The sequence below is a fragment of the Alnus glutinosa genome, chromosome 13 (genome assembly GCF_958979055.1).
Source record: "Alnus glutinosa chromosome 13, dhAlnGlut1.1, whole genome shotgun sequence".
In the NCBI taxonomy this organism is placed as follows: domain Eukaryota; kingdom Viridiplantae; phylum Streptophyta; class Magnoliopsida; order Fagales; family Betulaceae; genus Alnus; species Alnus glutinosa.
In genome coordinates this window covers 25447213-25462277 of record NC_084898.1, presented here as the reverse complement: position 1 = coordinate 25462277, position 15065 = coordinate 25447213, and the positions used below count along the sequence as shown (strand labels likewise).

At 33.7% G+C, this 15065-nt stretch overlaps 1 protein-coding gene across 1 annotated transcript; it reads left to right on the top strand.

Moving 5' to 3' along the window:
* Positions 1-5280: 5280 nt before the first annotated feature.
* Positions 5281-8785, top strand: LOC133854076 (ankyrin repeat-containing protein BDA1-like). The gene is made up of 3 exons (XM_062290103.1): positions 5281-5782; positions 6597-7231; positions 7769-8785. Exons 1-3 carry the CDS (start codon positions 5755-5757, stop codon positions 8486-8488), a joined length of 1383 nt encoding a protein of 460 aa, XP_062146087.1. The 5' UTR covers positions 5281-5754; the 3' UTR covers positions 8489-8785.
* Positions 8786-15065: the final 6280 nt, after the last annotated feature.

Here is a 15065-nt window from a genome sequence, read left to right as displayed (position 1 = left end):
TAATAAAAATAAATCTAATTTATCATCGATCTTATAACTCTTGTCTTTTAAATGCTTGTAACTCTTTCAATACTCACTCATTATGCTCCTCTATCTATTCTATTACATCTCAATTTTAATAATGAATACATCTTCACTTTCCCGTGAATTTTGGGTTGGCCGGCCGGTGCCATTATTTTGCTTTCGGTTTTTCTAACTCTTAGTTTGTTCAAGAACCACAAAGAACTTGTACGAGAATTCATTCTCGATCGCTCAAAATCTACTTTAGATCGATGATGTTAGACTACATGAAAGTGAGGTGTAGAGTTACACCGTCGGTTAGTCTGTAAATGAAAGAGGAATTAATGGGAAAAAATAAAAATTGGGAATTAATATACCAAGTTATTTCTTATGCTTTCTCCATTTATCAACAAGGTAAGCTTATTGTACTTTCAGTTTTATCAAATAGATGTACTTTTGTACTTCTATATTCAACCAATTTTTCTAACAAAAACACTTATAAATTATTAATTATACATCAAAAAATTCCTAAAAGGAAACTCTCCATGGTCATGGCAGCCATGGAGTAATGGAAGTTGAGGTTTGTAATAAATTGAAGGAAAATAAATAAGAAAAAGGTTTGGTAGTTGGTTTGGCACTAAGCATTTTTTCCGTTTGGCCACGAATTGAAAAGGCCTCACTTGGCCCAAGCCGTAAGGTTCTTATAAATGAAGGCCCAAATTAAGTTGCTTGGCCTAAATGAAGGCATGGCTCAGCCTTAAAATCAAACTCTCAATCCGCCTTGGCTGCTTTTAATTTATAAATAAATACAAGTATATTAACTACAAACTAGGAATAAACATGAAAAAAAAAAAAAAAAATTAGTTTTAGAAAATTAGAAATCAATCTAAAAAGCTTTAGAGAAGGCCAACTCTAATTAAGGAGAATATGTAAAATAGTGATTTTCCTTATAATCATCTAACCAAGAAACAATTGGTCTCCTTTTTGAGGAAGAAATTTCCAATGCATACAACCCAGCCAAGAGCCTCACAGAAATTGAACTCAAGGTTATGGTGTATGTCACACGAATTGGTAGTTTCCACCAAATTTGATGGGATTGCCTTGGTTGGGTATTTTGTTGCTCCACAAATTAAATTGTTGGAACCCAAACCCACCTGATCGAGCAACACAAGGCTAAAAAATTACTTATATTTTGCTTTGTCCAGCCAGTCGTCTTTTAAGACTATAATATTTATCATGGGAACCAGATCAAGTACTTCCCAAAATGTTTACTCTAAAATTAGTTTTCAAATAATGTGTCACTATCCCCTGATTGAAACAATATATATTATTTGAGAATTAATTTTTGAGAATATAATTTGGTGAGCGTAGCATTTCTCGAATACTTATGCCACCCTTCCTCTACTAATCCTTACATAAATAATTTGGTGCTTTTCCAGATTAAACCCATCTGCCGTAGCATTTATGGAGTTCAAATTTATGAGCTCTTTACTTCAATTTATCCCTAATAAGGTGTGATGGTATTCATCAATTCCATTACGTATATCGATCGACTTCATTCAATGGAACATTTGAAGTAGATGTATACTTCTTTGCCGCAATTTAAAGAACAACTAGGGGTAAAAAAAAAAAAAAAAAAAAAGTGTCTGAAATTAGGTCAAAAAATCACTGAAAAGGATTTCTTCAGGAACAAGCCCAGATATTTTTGGGACCCTCCCATTCCCCATTAAAGCCCACTTTTGTTTTGCCTGAGCCACGATCGATGCTTACCTTCTGTATTTATTTATTTTGTGATGGTGGTGTTATGGGTATTAATATTCCATGGTTTGAACTTTGAGCTTTGCCCAGCAAAAGAAGAAGAAAGAAGAAGGTAACTAAGTAGAGTACGTAGCATGCAGTATCAGTACCACTGACCCATGCCAGCAGACAATCCCAGGCGCACATGATATCATTCCGATTTCCCAAAGAAAGAGCTTCGGCCATCTCCATCCAGCGAACGTGCTTTAGATTTATTCTCCAAACATTGCAAACAACGTTAAACACGTTGCTTCAATATACAGACAGACAGTTACTTTATTTTTTTTTAGATGAATAAGTAAGCATATTATTAACAACTAAACCACCAAAACAGAGTTACACAAAAGCAACTCAACAAAACCATCCAAACTGCAGAAACAAAACTGCAGCCAAACAAAACAACATCTCTCGTCAAAACAAAACAAATTGCAACCAAACAACAACAAATTAAAAGTAACAGACTGGAATTAGTTCAAAACAGAATCATCTAAATTCCAAATCTGACAAAGCAAAACATTTTCTCTAGTCTTCTTGAAAGAACCTTTCCCAGAAATCCGGGTTCTAACATCACAAAATATCCTCTTAAGAATCAATTAATGATTCGGAGGCCGGGATGCAAATGCTTATTATAGGAATATATACTTCCTCCCTCTCCGCTCAAGTTTCCGGAGGTTCCCTTTTTCTTTTTTCTTGATTACTTCCTGCCTCTCCGCTCAAGCGACCAAGTCTCTCCAGCTAGAGGTTCCCTTTTTCTTTTTCTTCTTTTCATTTTGTGCGTGTGGATATTAAATAATCACTTATTTTAAAAATTTAAACGAAAAAAAAAGAAATAAAAAAATTCACTTATCACTTATGATATTTAATTATTTTTGCAATCATACCCATAAACTTTAAAAATTCAATGTATCAATCTTTCAATTTTTTACATGCAATTTCATCCTTTGTTATATTTTTTTTTTGTTAAATCTTAACGGAGTGGTGGCAAAATTCCTAAAATATCTCTTTTTTTTTTTTTTCTGGAAAAAAATTGCAATGATTTAGGCGTTGGTCAGGATTTGATGAAATTTACAAAAATATACATGCTTGAATCTTTGATTTTATTTTATTTTTTTTCAAAAAAAAAAAAAACACAAGTATTTTTGAAATTTTGACCGGATTTAATGGAGAATCCTAACAAGTGAGTAAATTTGAAAAAAATCGAAAGATTGATACACTAAATTAACACTTTTTAAAGTTTAAGGGTATGATTGTAAAAGTACTGATGAAAGATTAATGATAGTAAGTGAACTTTTCTAAAATTAAAAAAAAATAAAAAAAAATAAAAATATGTTTGCTTAAGGGATTAATGAATTATCTACTTGTCTACCATTGTAAGGATTTGATAGCGACTGATTACACATATTATGACTTTTTGTTTGATCGTGACTCCTAAAAGCCTACCATAGGGTACATTTTTACCCTAAGTGGTGGAGCCATTAATTGGATAATTTTTAAGCATTCTTGCATGGCTTACTCCATTATGGAAGTTGTGTATGTTGCGGCTTATGAAGAGGAGAATAAAGCGGCTTGGCTTAAGGAGTTCCTAAAGGATCTTGGTGTTATGAGGATAAAGTAGTCTCCTATATATTAAGTTGTTCTGTGACAATAATGGAGCAGTTGCACAATTCGAAGAACTAAAGAATTATAGGAGTGGGAAATATATAGGGGGCAAGTATATATAATCCCATTAGAGATATTAGTATTTCAATGAGATGTGGCTGTCGCAAAGATTTCGTCGGATGAGAACTTGGAAGATCCGTTGAATCTCACTTAGAGGGATTCAGAGTCAATTACATGCCTAATTGAAATTAAAGGCAAGTGGAAGACTGTTAGGAATGGTGCCATAAACTCTAATTCCTTTGTAAGACATTTTAGTTTATATTGAATAAATTTGTTATTCATTGATTTATTTAAGTGAGCATATGCGATATATATAACATATTTACATGTTATCTTTATTGATTCTTATTTATCATATACATGTAAATAGTCCATAAATTGCATTAAATATGGTTTATGGTGTGAGTAATGAGATTATCACATACAAGATCATAATGTTCATTGTCCGTAATGAATTTGAACATTACATTTGTATATATTGTAATACATCAATCATGATAATTTATCTTGATCATGTGAATTGGTGACTTTGGATTGATATGTTAGTGCGGATACCATGCACTGAACGGACCACATGAGTTTTCTTTCTTTTAAAACATTGTCAAAATGAATGTTTATAGTTCATAAACTTCTTATGATATTGATTCTAAATCCTAAGAGGATTGTGAATTTAGATGTAAAGTGGAGACACTACAAAAATTTCAAGAATTTTGGACGGTTTTAAACCATCCAGAAATTTCAAAAAACCGTTTAGAACAAAGTCTAGACAGTTTATTCTGAACGGTTTAAAACCATTCAAAAAAATATGGGTCGTGAATTCGGATTCTGGACGGTTTGGGCCACATTGTCCGGAATTCTAGACGGTTTAGCCTAAACCGTCCAAAATCAATTCCTGATAGTTTGGACAAAACCATCTAGAATTAAATTTAGACAATTTTGGTAAAACTGTTCACAATTATTTCCTGTTATGATTTAGGTTGATCCCGTGATTCTCGAGATTAGAATAATTTAGACAATTTTGGTAAAACTGTTCACAATTATTTCCTGTTATGATATAGGTTAATCCCGTGATTCTCGAGATTAGAATGTTGGTGCTAGGTTTACCTCTATTCTTGGATATCTGAACTGTGATAAGTCCTTTGGCATGAGACTTTTAATCGGGTAGAGTGAGAATCCGTAAAATCTTGAAAGGGTCAGAGAGAGAGAGAGAGAGAGAGAGAGAGAGAGAGAGAGAGAGAGAGAGAGAGAGAGAGAGAGAGAGAGAGAGAGAGAGAGAGAGAGAGAGGGAGACAGACGTGAAGAGTTTAGACTCAACTTGAGCGTTATGGGCCCTTCTTACCATTGGGCCATTGTCTTAGAACTATAACAGTGGGCTAGAAGGTTTAGTCGGCCCAATTATCAACAATTATAAAGACACATGCTGATTGTGTCATTGATGAGATTTTGTGTAATTAAGGTGTTAGATAGTTCAGCATTGGTTTGAAAAGAAAGACAAAGATATAATAAATATTAAATAAGATACGTAGAATTTAGCCAAGATTATTTCAAACTTTAATATAAATAAAGTTGGAAAACATGGGGGCATTGTCAATATAGTTTAATGGATGGTAGTTTGACAATAAAATTTTAAAGACAGAATATAATTTTGATTCTTTTTTTTTAAAGAGTAAATTATATTTTATACAATATTTTTTAAACAAATTATATCTTCTTCAACTTTTTCTAAAAAATCAAACGATTTTAGTTTCAAAAATCCAAAACAAAAACGAGCTCCGACAAAAGCACTGTAGATTCGCAGGCCCAAAGCAATAATAATATACCGAAAGGTGAAATGGGTGAGTTCGAAAAGCAGGACGACTTACGACAAACAAAAAAGAGAGAGAAATGAAGTTAGTAGAAGAAGCAGAAACCCATTACTCTCTTATGCCCTGTCGCTCATTACCCTCCTCACCTTCTTCACTTTCCACCTCTCACAGCTCCTCTTCTCTGCCTCTCTCTCGCTCCTCTCCTCTGCCCACCCCCACCGCCCGGCCTACCCTTTTGAGCTGATGCTCGGCCTCGTCCGCTTTCTTCTTGTCTCGGACTCATCGTCGGCGTCGGTGCCAGTCGATTTTCGCCTCCGGGCCAAGGTTTCTCTGAGCTTCGTATTGTTTGTGGCGGCGTGTGCTGTATCAGGCCAGGAATGCTGGGAATGGTTTCGATGTGCTGGGTGAAATCGAGCGGCTTTGCTGTTGAGTGGGTGATTCGGGGTTTTGGGGTTGGATTGCTTTACGGGTTGGTTTATATTTATAAGCGCAGATGGGTTTTGGAGTTTCCCATTATCCAGGTTACTTTTTGTGTATGTGTGTGTGTGTGGGTTTTGTTTGCTTTTTCTGAAGTTTTTAATTTGGGCCTATGCTCTGGTTGGTTGCTGAGAAAAGCTGGAGTTGGGGGAAGAGAATTTTGACAAGTTTTTACAGATTTTGTTATTAGATGGCGTTTCATGTTCTGCTGGTTTCAGAAATAGAAAAAAAGAAACATCAGTACTTGTTTTTGCTACATATATATGGCTCATTTTTAAATGGGTCTATTTGCTGTCGGTTACTTGGTTATTATTGGAAGAAAGTTGGTGTTAGTTTCCCTTGCTTCATCTGTTGAAGTAAATTTCTCTGGAACGATTATTGTGGATGCACTCACTAATCCCCCACCCCTGTATTCTGAATTTCTGAACAAAAAGAAAGAAATTGATGCTTCTTTCTGTTGGAGTTGGAACTTAGAAAATAGTGGAATTCTGGAAGTTTATCCATTTTGACATGTTTGCTGTACTTTAATGCTTTCTCTTCCATCATGTCTCCTTTTCCCTTGATTTTTTCATTTGTTTTTTTAAAGGATTTTGTTTTGGTGTTGGTCATTGTTGGTATCTCTGGAATGTGGAATTCATGATAAATAAAACGCCACTAATTTAGTGGCGTGTCACTTTATAAAACACCACTAATTTAGTGGCCTGTCACTTTCTAAAACGCCACTGACTGGCAAGCTGGAAACGCCACTAAAAACTAGATTTTTTTTTTTTGTAGTTAATACTACACTCTCAACATTATAAAGGTTTTAAACCATCTCCTTTAACAGTCTGACTCTCATTACCACTCTCTTATTATAAGGAATGGATGAGAGTTTGGGGGATATCACTCTCAAAGATCTCGATGGGAGTTTGAGGGATGCTGCTCAGAAAGGAAGTATTGATGCCTTGTACGCATTGATACAGAGTGATGCAAAAGTTTTGGATAGGATCGACGAGATTCCATTTGTTGCGACTCCTTTACACACAGCTGCATCTGCAGGGCACACCCTGTTTGCCCTGGAGATCATGAGGTTAAAACCCTCGTTTGCTAGGAAGCTTAATCAAAATGGTTTCACCCCTATGCACCTTGCTTTGCAAAATAACCATACCCAATTAATGCTCCAACTACTTGATGTTGATGACGACCTTGTACGTGTCCAAGGAAGAGAGGTTGTGACTCCTTTGCATTACGTAGCTCAAATAGGAAACCTCGAGGTTTTGGTCAAATTTCTAAAAGCCTGCCCCAAATCGATTGAAGATATAACAATTCGAAGAGAAACTGTCTTGCATATTGCCCTCAAATACGATATGTTTGATGCTTTTCGGCTCCTGCTTGGATGGCTTCAACGGGCTTGGTTTAGAGATGTGTCGCAGTGGGAGAAGAAGTTACTCAACTGGCAGGATGAGAAGGGAAACACTGTGTTGCACATTGCTGCATCTAAAAATCAAACCGAGGCAAGTTCTCGTTTTCTACTATATATATAATCTATCTTGCTGTGCAATGAGGTTACTATAAGGATTCAGATTAGAAATTAAATCATTTTTTACTTGAGCTTTTGGCTATTTTATGTTTTCCTTTTAATCCCTTTAATTAATTTATGTCATTTGCTTTTATTTTAGTTTGTCCCCTTTTCAAGTTTGTTTTAGAATTTGCTTTCCTTTTTTTTTTTCTTTTTTTTTTTTTCTTTTTTTTTTCTTTTTTTTTTTTTCTTTTATTGTTTTATTAGGGGTGGATTGAGGGGTATTGGGGGTTGAATAGTATAGTCTATTAATATACATGTTGAGATTTGTGTATAAATCTAAAATAAAATTAATAATAGCGGAATAATAGGAGAAGCGAGTGAAAAAAGACAGAATTTATGTGATTCGGTCTATGATCTACATTCACAGAATAAAGTCCAAAAGTCGATATTGTGCTCATTAATTTGTTTGTCTACAATCCGAAAATCTCTACCGATGGCATTAGTGATTGTGCATTTTTATTTCATGCAGATTGTGAGATTGTTATTGAAATTCAGTACTGTTGATATAAACATCAAGAATTCAAGTGATTGTAAAGCGTTAGACATGTTGCAATTAGGGGGCTGTCACCCACAGATCAATTCTGCAAGACGTTTAATTAGGAGGCTCAGGCTCTTGGTTTTTCCGAGTGCTGCAATAGCTGATGCAAAGTACTTTAAAGCTCCTGTCAGTAATGAAGAGAAGCTATACATAATGTTTCTCCGTCTGACAACGAAAGTCACAAATGACATGCGCAATGTGTTGTTGGTGGTTGCTGCGCTGCTTTTCACAGTCTCCTTTCAAGCAGCAATCAGTCCCCCTGGAGGAGTTTGGGGAGAAGACAAAAATCTTAATGATAACTCTACGGAGAACGATCAGTATGCAGGGAAAGCAATCATGGGAAGCCCCCTTTTCCAGTTACTCGGGGGTTTAAATGCTACATCCTTTTTTGTAACAGCCTTTACAATATTCCTCCTCCTCCCCAGTGGTTTTGGAACTCAGCTGTTCAGCTTACCCCTTTATACCCTCTCTCTGATTTTTATCTTGTCATGGTTTGAATTAGATCCCACTACCGATGCAGTGCATAAGATGTGGGTGATCTCTCCTACTGCGTTTATATGCTTGTTAGTTATTGTGAGTTTCAGGCGAAACAAACTTGTCGCGGCCTTTCGTCCAAAAGTGAAAGTGCTGGACACATCTCTAACAATGTGAGTTAAGCAGTACTTTGTTCATTGGTTCGTTCGGCAAGACGCGGGACTGGATCGTGGTACGTCCTCATCAAGCCGATCATGAGCCAGGATGATCGTGGCCCACGTACGACCTTGGTTGATTATTCATGTGTTACTAGCTAGCTGTAACGTACGTACCGCTTGTGATATGTCATTTGAGCCTCTTCTTTTTTTTTTTTCGTTTTTTCTTTTGGTGTACGTGTTTGTGTGTGCCATGCGTGTAATGGAATCTCAGTCCGTGCAACTGCAATCTATATATATATATGTTCATGATTTCTTATATTTTTTGTAACGCATCTGGTCCATGTATGATTATATATGAGTAATGCTACACATCATTTTTTTGTATTTTTTTTTTCTCTCAAAATTGATGTAGTTCTTAAAATTACCATTGTATCAAAATTAAATAGTGATCTATTATAAATTCAATGGTGATTTTAAGAGCCACATCAATTTTTGGGGGATAAAAAGAAGACAAGGAAATGATGTATAGCATTGTTCGATTATATATTCATATTATACTACGTACAGGGACAATGAACTACAAAACTGTGGTGATAACATGCCCGCATGCACAACCCTACGTATGTTACCATATTTAATTGTTTTAAGAATTATATTTTGCTCTTATGTATTGATTTGCATTTTTATTGCAATATAATTAAAGATCTTTATTTACAGAGAAACTGTAATAAATGAGAGAATACAAGTATTTTAATTAAATACCAAAGATTTGACTTCAATCAAACATGGATGAAGAATATTTTATTATGAACAAAATATAGAAAAAAAATGTTAGAGAATATGCGAGATTGAGTTGAAAAATAGAGATATTACAGCAAAAAAACATAAAAAATTAAAAATTAAAAAGTTTAAAAAAATTAAAAAGTTTAAAAATTAAAAAATTAAAAAATTAAAAAAAAAGTTTTTCTCATAAGTGTGTTTTAACCGTTTTTAGAGTAAAAAAAGTCAAAAAAGAAAGAAAAAAAAAAAAAGAAAAAAGAAAGAAAGTATTTTTAGAGTTTTTTTACCCAACATATCAACATTTTGTTTGACACAACTTTTTAGGGACTATAAGTACTTTTATCCTTCTTGACATAATTTCAAACAAACTATTAGAGCATGTTTTGAGATTGCATTGAAAAATATAGCTTTTAAAGAAAAAAAATGAATTTTTAGAAAAAGCTTTATTTTAAAACTTTTCTCAAGAGTGAGTTTTTTTTTTTTTTTTGCCATTTTTAAACTAAAAAATATTTTAAAAAAGTAATTTTGAAATTTTTTACCAAACAGATTATCCTTTTACTTAGCATAACTTTTTATATAATAAAAGTACTTTTTAAACTTACTAACACAATCCAAATTAAAACCTGTTCTTAAAGCTTTTAAAATATATATATATATACAAAAAAAAAAGTAATAATAAAATTAGAAAGACCTTTAGTTTTAATTTTTTTCCAAAGTGTCTTGATCCTTTTTACATGTTACAATTGGAAGCCGCACATGTATTCATCTTAATTGAAATCCAGTGCACATACGGCGCAGAAGCTAGGAACAGAACAAGGTCAGACGAGAGAGAACTTTACACACCAAAGAAAAAAATAAGAAAAGAAAAAAAAGATATGATGTGAAATTTATAACGGTTAGAATTTAAAGTTATTATATCTAATAGTGTATATGATTTCGTATTATCTAATTTTTAAAACACGTATTAATATTGACTTCATTTTTACTATCAAATGCGCTTACTTCAAATCCTGTCATTTCATTTGAAAGAATAATATTAAATGAAATGGAGAGGATTATATTTTAGAAAGAAAAAAAAGTGGGTATTTGCTTGTATAATTTACGAAGATATTGCCAAAAAAACTAATATAAATTACTAATTAATGAAATAATTTTGTTTATTGGGCGTATACATGTTTCTTCAATTTTATTTTATTTTTAATATTTTTTTAAATTCAATCACACAATCTTTTTATTAATGTGAAAAATTAAGAATACTGCACTCAGTAGTTACAATGTCAAGAATACATTGATGAACTTCCTCTATACGAATTTTTTCATCCATAAGAGAGTATTTCCTTTGCTAGCCTATGAGCTACTCCATTTGCCCCACTTCTGGCATAATTATCATTCTAAAATTGCAAATTATTGAATATAATTTTGGCATTGTTAATCAATTCTTTTCCTTCATTTGTTGGTGCGTGCACCAATATTTTTAGTTATCATATACATTTTGAAGACATATCAATTTAATAAATCACATTAAAAAAAAAATATTCATCCAACACAATCTCGAATAAACAGGTCAGACCCTTCAACACTAACCTACTAATTTCATGTTTCATTCACAGATGGTGTAAAAAATTGCCAACCCTTATGTCATGTGTCAAGTTCGAATCATGCCGATGCATGTCTATTATAAGACTATATAAGTCAACTTTAATCCGATCAATTTAATTAAACGGGTCAAACTTCTTCAACCTTAACTCCCTAGTTTTGTATTAAATTTATGGTTAAATACCTTTTTGATTCTCGAGTTTTGAAAACTTTATTTTTTAGTTACTGAGTTTCAATTCACATCATAGATGATACCTCAGTTTTGGGAAATAAACGAATTAGTACCTCGGTTAAGTTTTTCGTTAAAAAACTAACGTCCCGTCCCGTGTTAAAACCTGAGGGTTGACACGTGTTCTAGTATTAAAAAATAAAAAATTTAAAATTTTAATAAAATATTAAAAACTTAAGAAAAAATGGGGAAAAAAAAAAAAAACAAAACAAAAACAAAAAGAAGAATGGTGGCCACCTCCATTTTGGCCAAGGGGGTGGCTCAACCCTATATCCTTACTACTCTGGATCTAAACAGAAGAGATTGAGGATGATAAATTTTGTAAGAATGCTTCTAAAAACATGATTGGTACACTACGAAAAGTCAACAATTTCTGGATGGTTTCAAATCGTTTGGAACAAAGTTTAAAACTGCCAGAAAATATAGGTTGGGAATTCAGGTTATGGACGGTTTAGACAGAATTGTCAGGAATTCTAGACAGTTTTTCCTAAACCGTCTAAAACTTATTCTGGATGGTTTTGCCCAAAACTGTCCAAAATCATTAATTATTATTATTATTTTTATATTAATATCATTTTTTTATTTATTAATATTGATAGCATCTAAACCCTAGCGTAGTCCTCCTCACCATCGATCTCCTCCCTCTTAGTCTTACGCCCCCACGAATCGGATCTCTGGCCTTCCTTGCCGGCAATCGGCCCCACCTTTGTCACTGACGGCGGAAAGTCCTCTCTCCTCGCCCGTTTGATCATTGTCACTGGCGACGGGAACTTTGTGTTCTCTGGCTTTTTCTGGCGGTCCCCTAGCGACAGAAGGGGCGAGTACTGTGTGAACCTGTCAAGAGCGACGATCGCCTTGAAGTTTTCGGTGGGCTTCCCCTGTGAGTTCTCCAGTGACTCGAAGGGTGGGGACTCCGACAGGTCGTCGAGCGGCGAGTGCGACGACTCCATGTAAGTCAACGACGCGCGACTCTGAGTTCCTTGGTGACGATTTCTTCATGGTTGCTTTGTTGTGTTGGCGTTGGTAGCTGGTAGTCTCCTTTTAGGAGGGGCGTAGGGAGAGAGGAGGGAAAGGCGTAAAGTTTTGGGGGCAAAAATATTTTGGAAGAAATTGAATTGAAGTTGTGTTCATATAAATGCAGGAATTGAACTTACAATATGTGCGGACGGTTTGGGACCAAAATTGTCTATAACAGTTACAGACAGTTTGGTCCCAAACCGTCTGTAAATTTGCATTTATAGACAATTTTTTGAAAATCGTCTTTAATTCTTATAAACAGTTTGTTTAGAACTGTCTGAAATTTTATAGACAGTTTGATTAAATATGTGCTTTAAAATTGACATTACGAGTTACTTTCAAAATATTCCAACTTGATGATCGTTATATATATATATATATGTGTGTGTGTGTGTGTGTTTCGAAACGGTCAGCTAGTTAATTACTATTCAAAATGGTTGTTCTATATAAACTTAATTGCTTGGGTTAATAATTTCTACAAATTTTGTTTCTATGAATTTTGATGCATGGGTCCTTTATATGAATTTTACACCTTTTAAGGGATCCACTTAAGCTTTTAGCGATTCCAAGGAAAGGGAAGAGCAAACATTTGGGCTTGCGTTCATGAGACCAAGGCACATTTGCTTTGGAATAAAAAAAAGGGCAGAAGCTGATCAATAATCATCATCAGGACAAAAAAAAAAAAAAAAAAAAAAAAAAAAAAAAAAAAAAAAGGAAAAAGAAAGGCATTTGAGCTTGTTTTTAAGTTAAAATAGTTAGCAATTTTTGGTAATTAATGGACCTACATAAATCATACAATTATTCATGCATTATATATTGTTAAATAAGATATGTGTATCAATGCAATTGTATGATCAAACCATTGATCACACGTCTGGAAAACACATTTTTTTGCCATGTCTCGTGCATTAAAGTGGTGCGGGTTAAATCCTACCAATTTAAAGACTTGTTAATGCTCTGTTTATTTTGGCGTAAAATAATTTATTGAAAGTTATTTTAGCATTTTTCGGTGTTTGATAGAGGCGAAAATAATGGTTAACCGGAAAATGATTTCCGTTTGACAAAAAATGTTTAGTAAATTTCAAAAAATGATTTACTCTTTTTAAAAGCGTAAATTATTTTTCATAGATGGTAGACGCAGTCGACCCTTTTTTAAACAATGCAATCGACTTTTATGTTCAAGTAGTCGACTATTGCCGGATTTTGACTAGCTAGATTTCGCCACTAACTAGTGCCGAAATCTAAAAAATTATGCCGGAATCCGACGATGTCCAGCTACCGTCACCGGATTTCGGCGTTACTGTGCAAGATTCCAACTAGATTGGCTGGAATCTGGCTAGAACGGCCGGATTCGGCCGTTATGGCCGGGATCCTCCCAAAACAGCAAGATCTTGGCCATCTGGCCAGGACGGCCGGCTTTTGGCTAACTGTCAGGGATCTAGCTGTTTTGTGTTGGATTTTGGCGATCTACACCGGAATCTGACCACTTTTGCTGAAATCCGTATGTGCCAAATATAAAAGAAAGATATTTTACATTAATATTTTTTATGTTGGGAATAAAATTTGATTTTTATAAATTAATATGATTGAATAAAAAAATAAAAATTATTTGTAATTTTTCATACGTGCCAAACACCGAAAAATAATTACGATGAAAATATATATATATATATATATATATATATATATATATATATATATATATATATATATATATATATATATATATATATATATATATATATATATATATATATATTCTTCTGAAAAATGACTTTTCTAAAAACATTTTATGACTAAAACTATTTTACACAGAAAGAAATGGAGTATAAATTTTATTTTAGTAGGATTGGCCAAAATGAAACTTGTACACATTCTATTACTGTGTGAGACACTTGAGAGAGAATTTTGGATGTGGAAGACGAACAACATACTACTGCATTTTTCCCCTTCCATTCAATACGAAGAACAATTGTACGTGCCATGCAGTTTCAAGCTGTGACTCCATATATAAATTCTAAAATATCTTTCACTTGGCTCATAATGAAAGATAAAGAAACATATATAAATATATTTTTTTTATTATTAATAAATAACGTACACATAACCCCCCCTGTGAATTTGGACTTCACGATTTCATTCTCTATCATATTTTTATGAGAAATAAGATATTTTAAATTTGATTAATTAAATTTAGAGTTCATTGAGAATTATGTATCCCAAGAAACTCATGCTAAGTTGCTTTCCTCAAATCAAATTAATTAAATACCTAAAGGAAAGAATCATGCTGACTTAAATTCGTTGAGTGTTATCAAGTCCGTTTTGGAGGAATTTGAAGACATATCGGGATTAAAAGCAAATCCTGCCAAAAGTTCTCTGTTTTGTGTAGGGGTTAACGATGTAGATAAAAAGGAGCTTCTAAAGTTGATGCATATGAATGAGGGTAAGTTTCCAGTCCGGTATTTGGATGTTCCCTTGATTATCAGACGCTTGATGGCTTCTGATTGTAGTGCTCTTGTTGACAAAATAACAACAAGGATTGATTCTTGGCTAGTTAAACATCTTTCCTTTACTGGTCGACTTCAACTTATCAATTCTGTTCTTATGAGTTTGCAAGTCTTTTGGGAAAGGATATGAAAATCATTCGGTTAGTTAAGCAGAAATTGAATAGGTTTTTATGGTGTGGTAAAGATGAGAAAGCAAAGGCTAAAGTTGCTTGGTCCATTGTCTGTTTTCCTAAAATGGAAGGTGGGTTGGGGATAAAATAGCTTGAGGTTTGGAATAAAGTTGCCATGTTAAATCAAATATGGAGCTTGTTTGCTAGAGCTAGTTCTTTGCGGGTAGCTTGGGTGGATTCTACATGGCTTAAGGCGAGAAGTTTTTGGAATATCTCCATTCCTAGTTCCTGTTCTTGGGGCTGGAAGAAATTAAACTACTAAAACTTAGAAGTATAGCTAAGCAGTTTATCAGATTC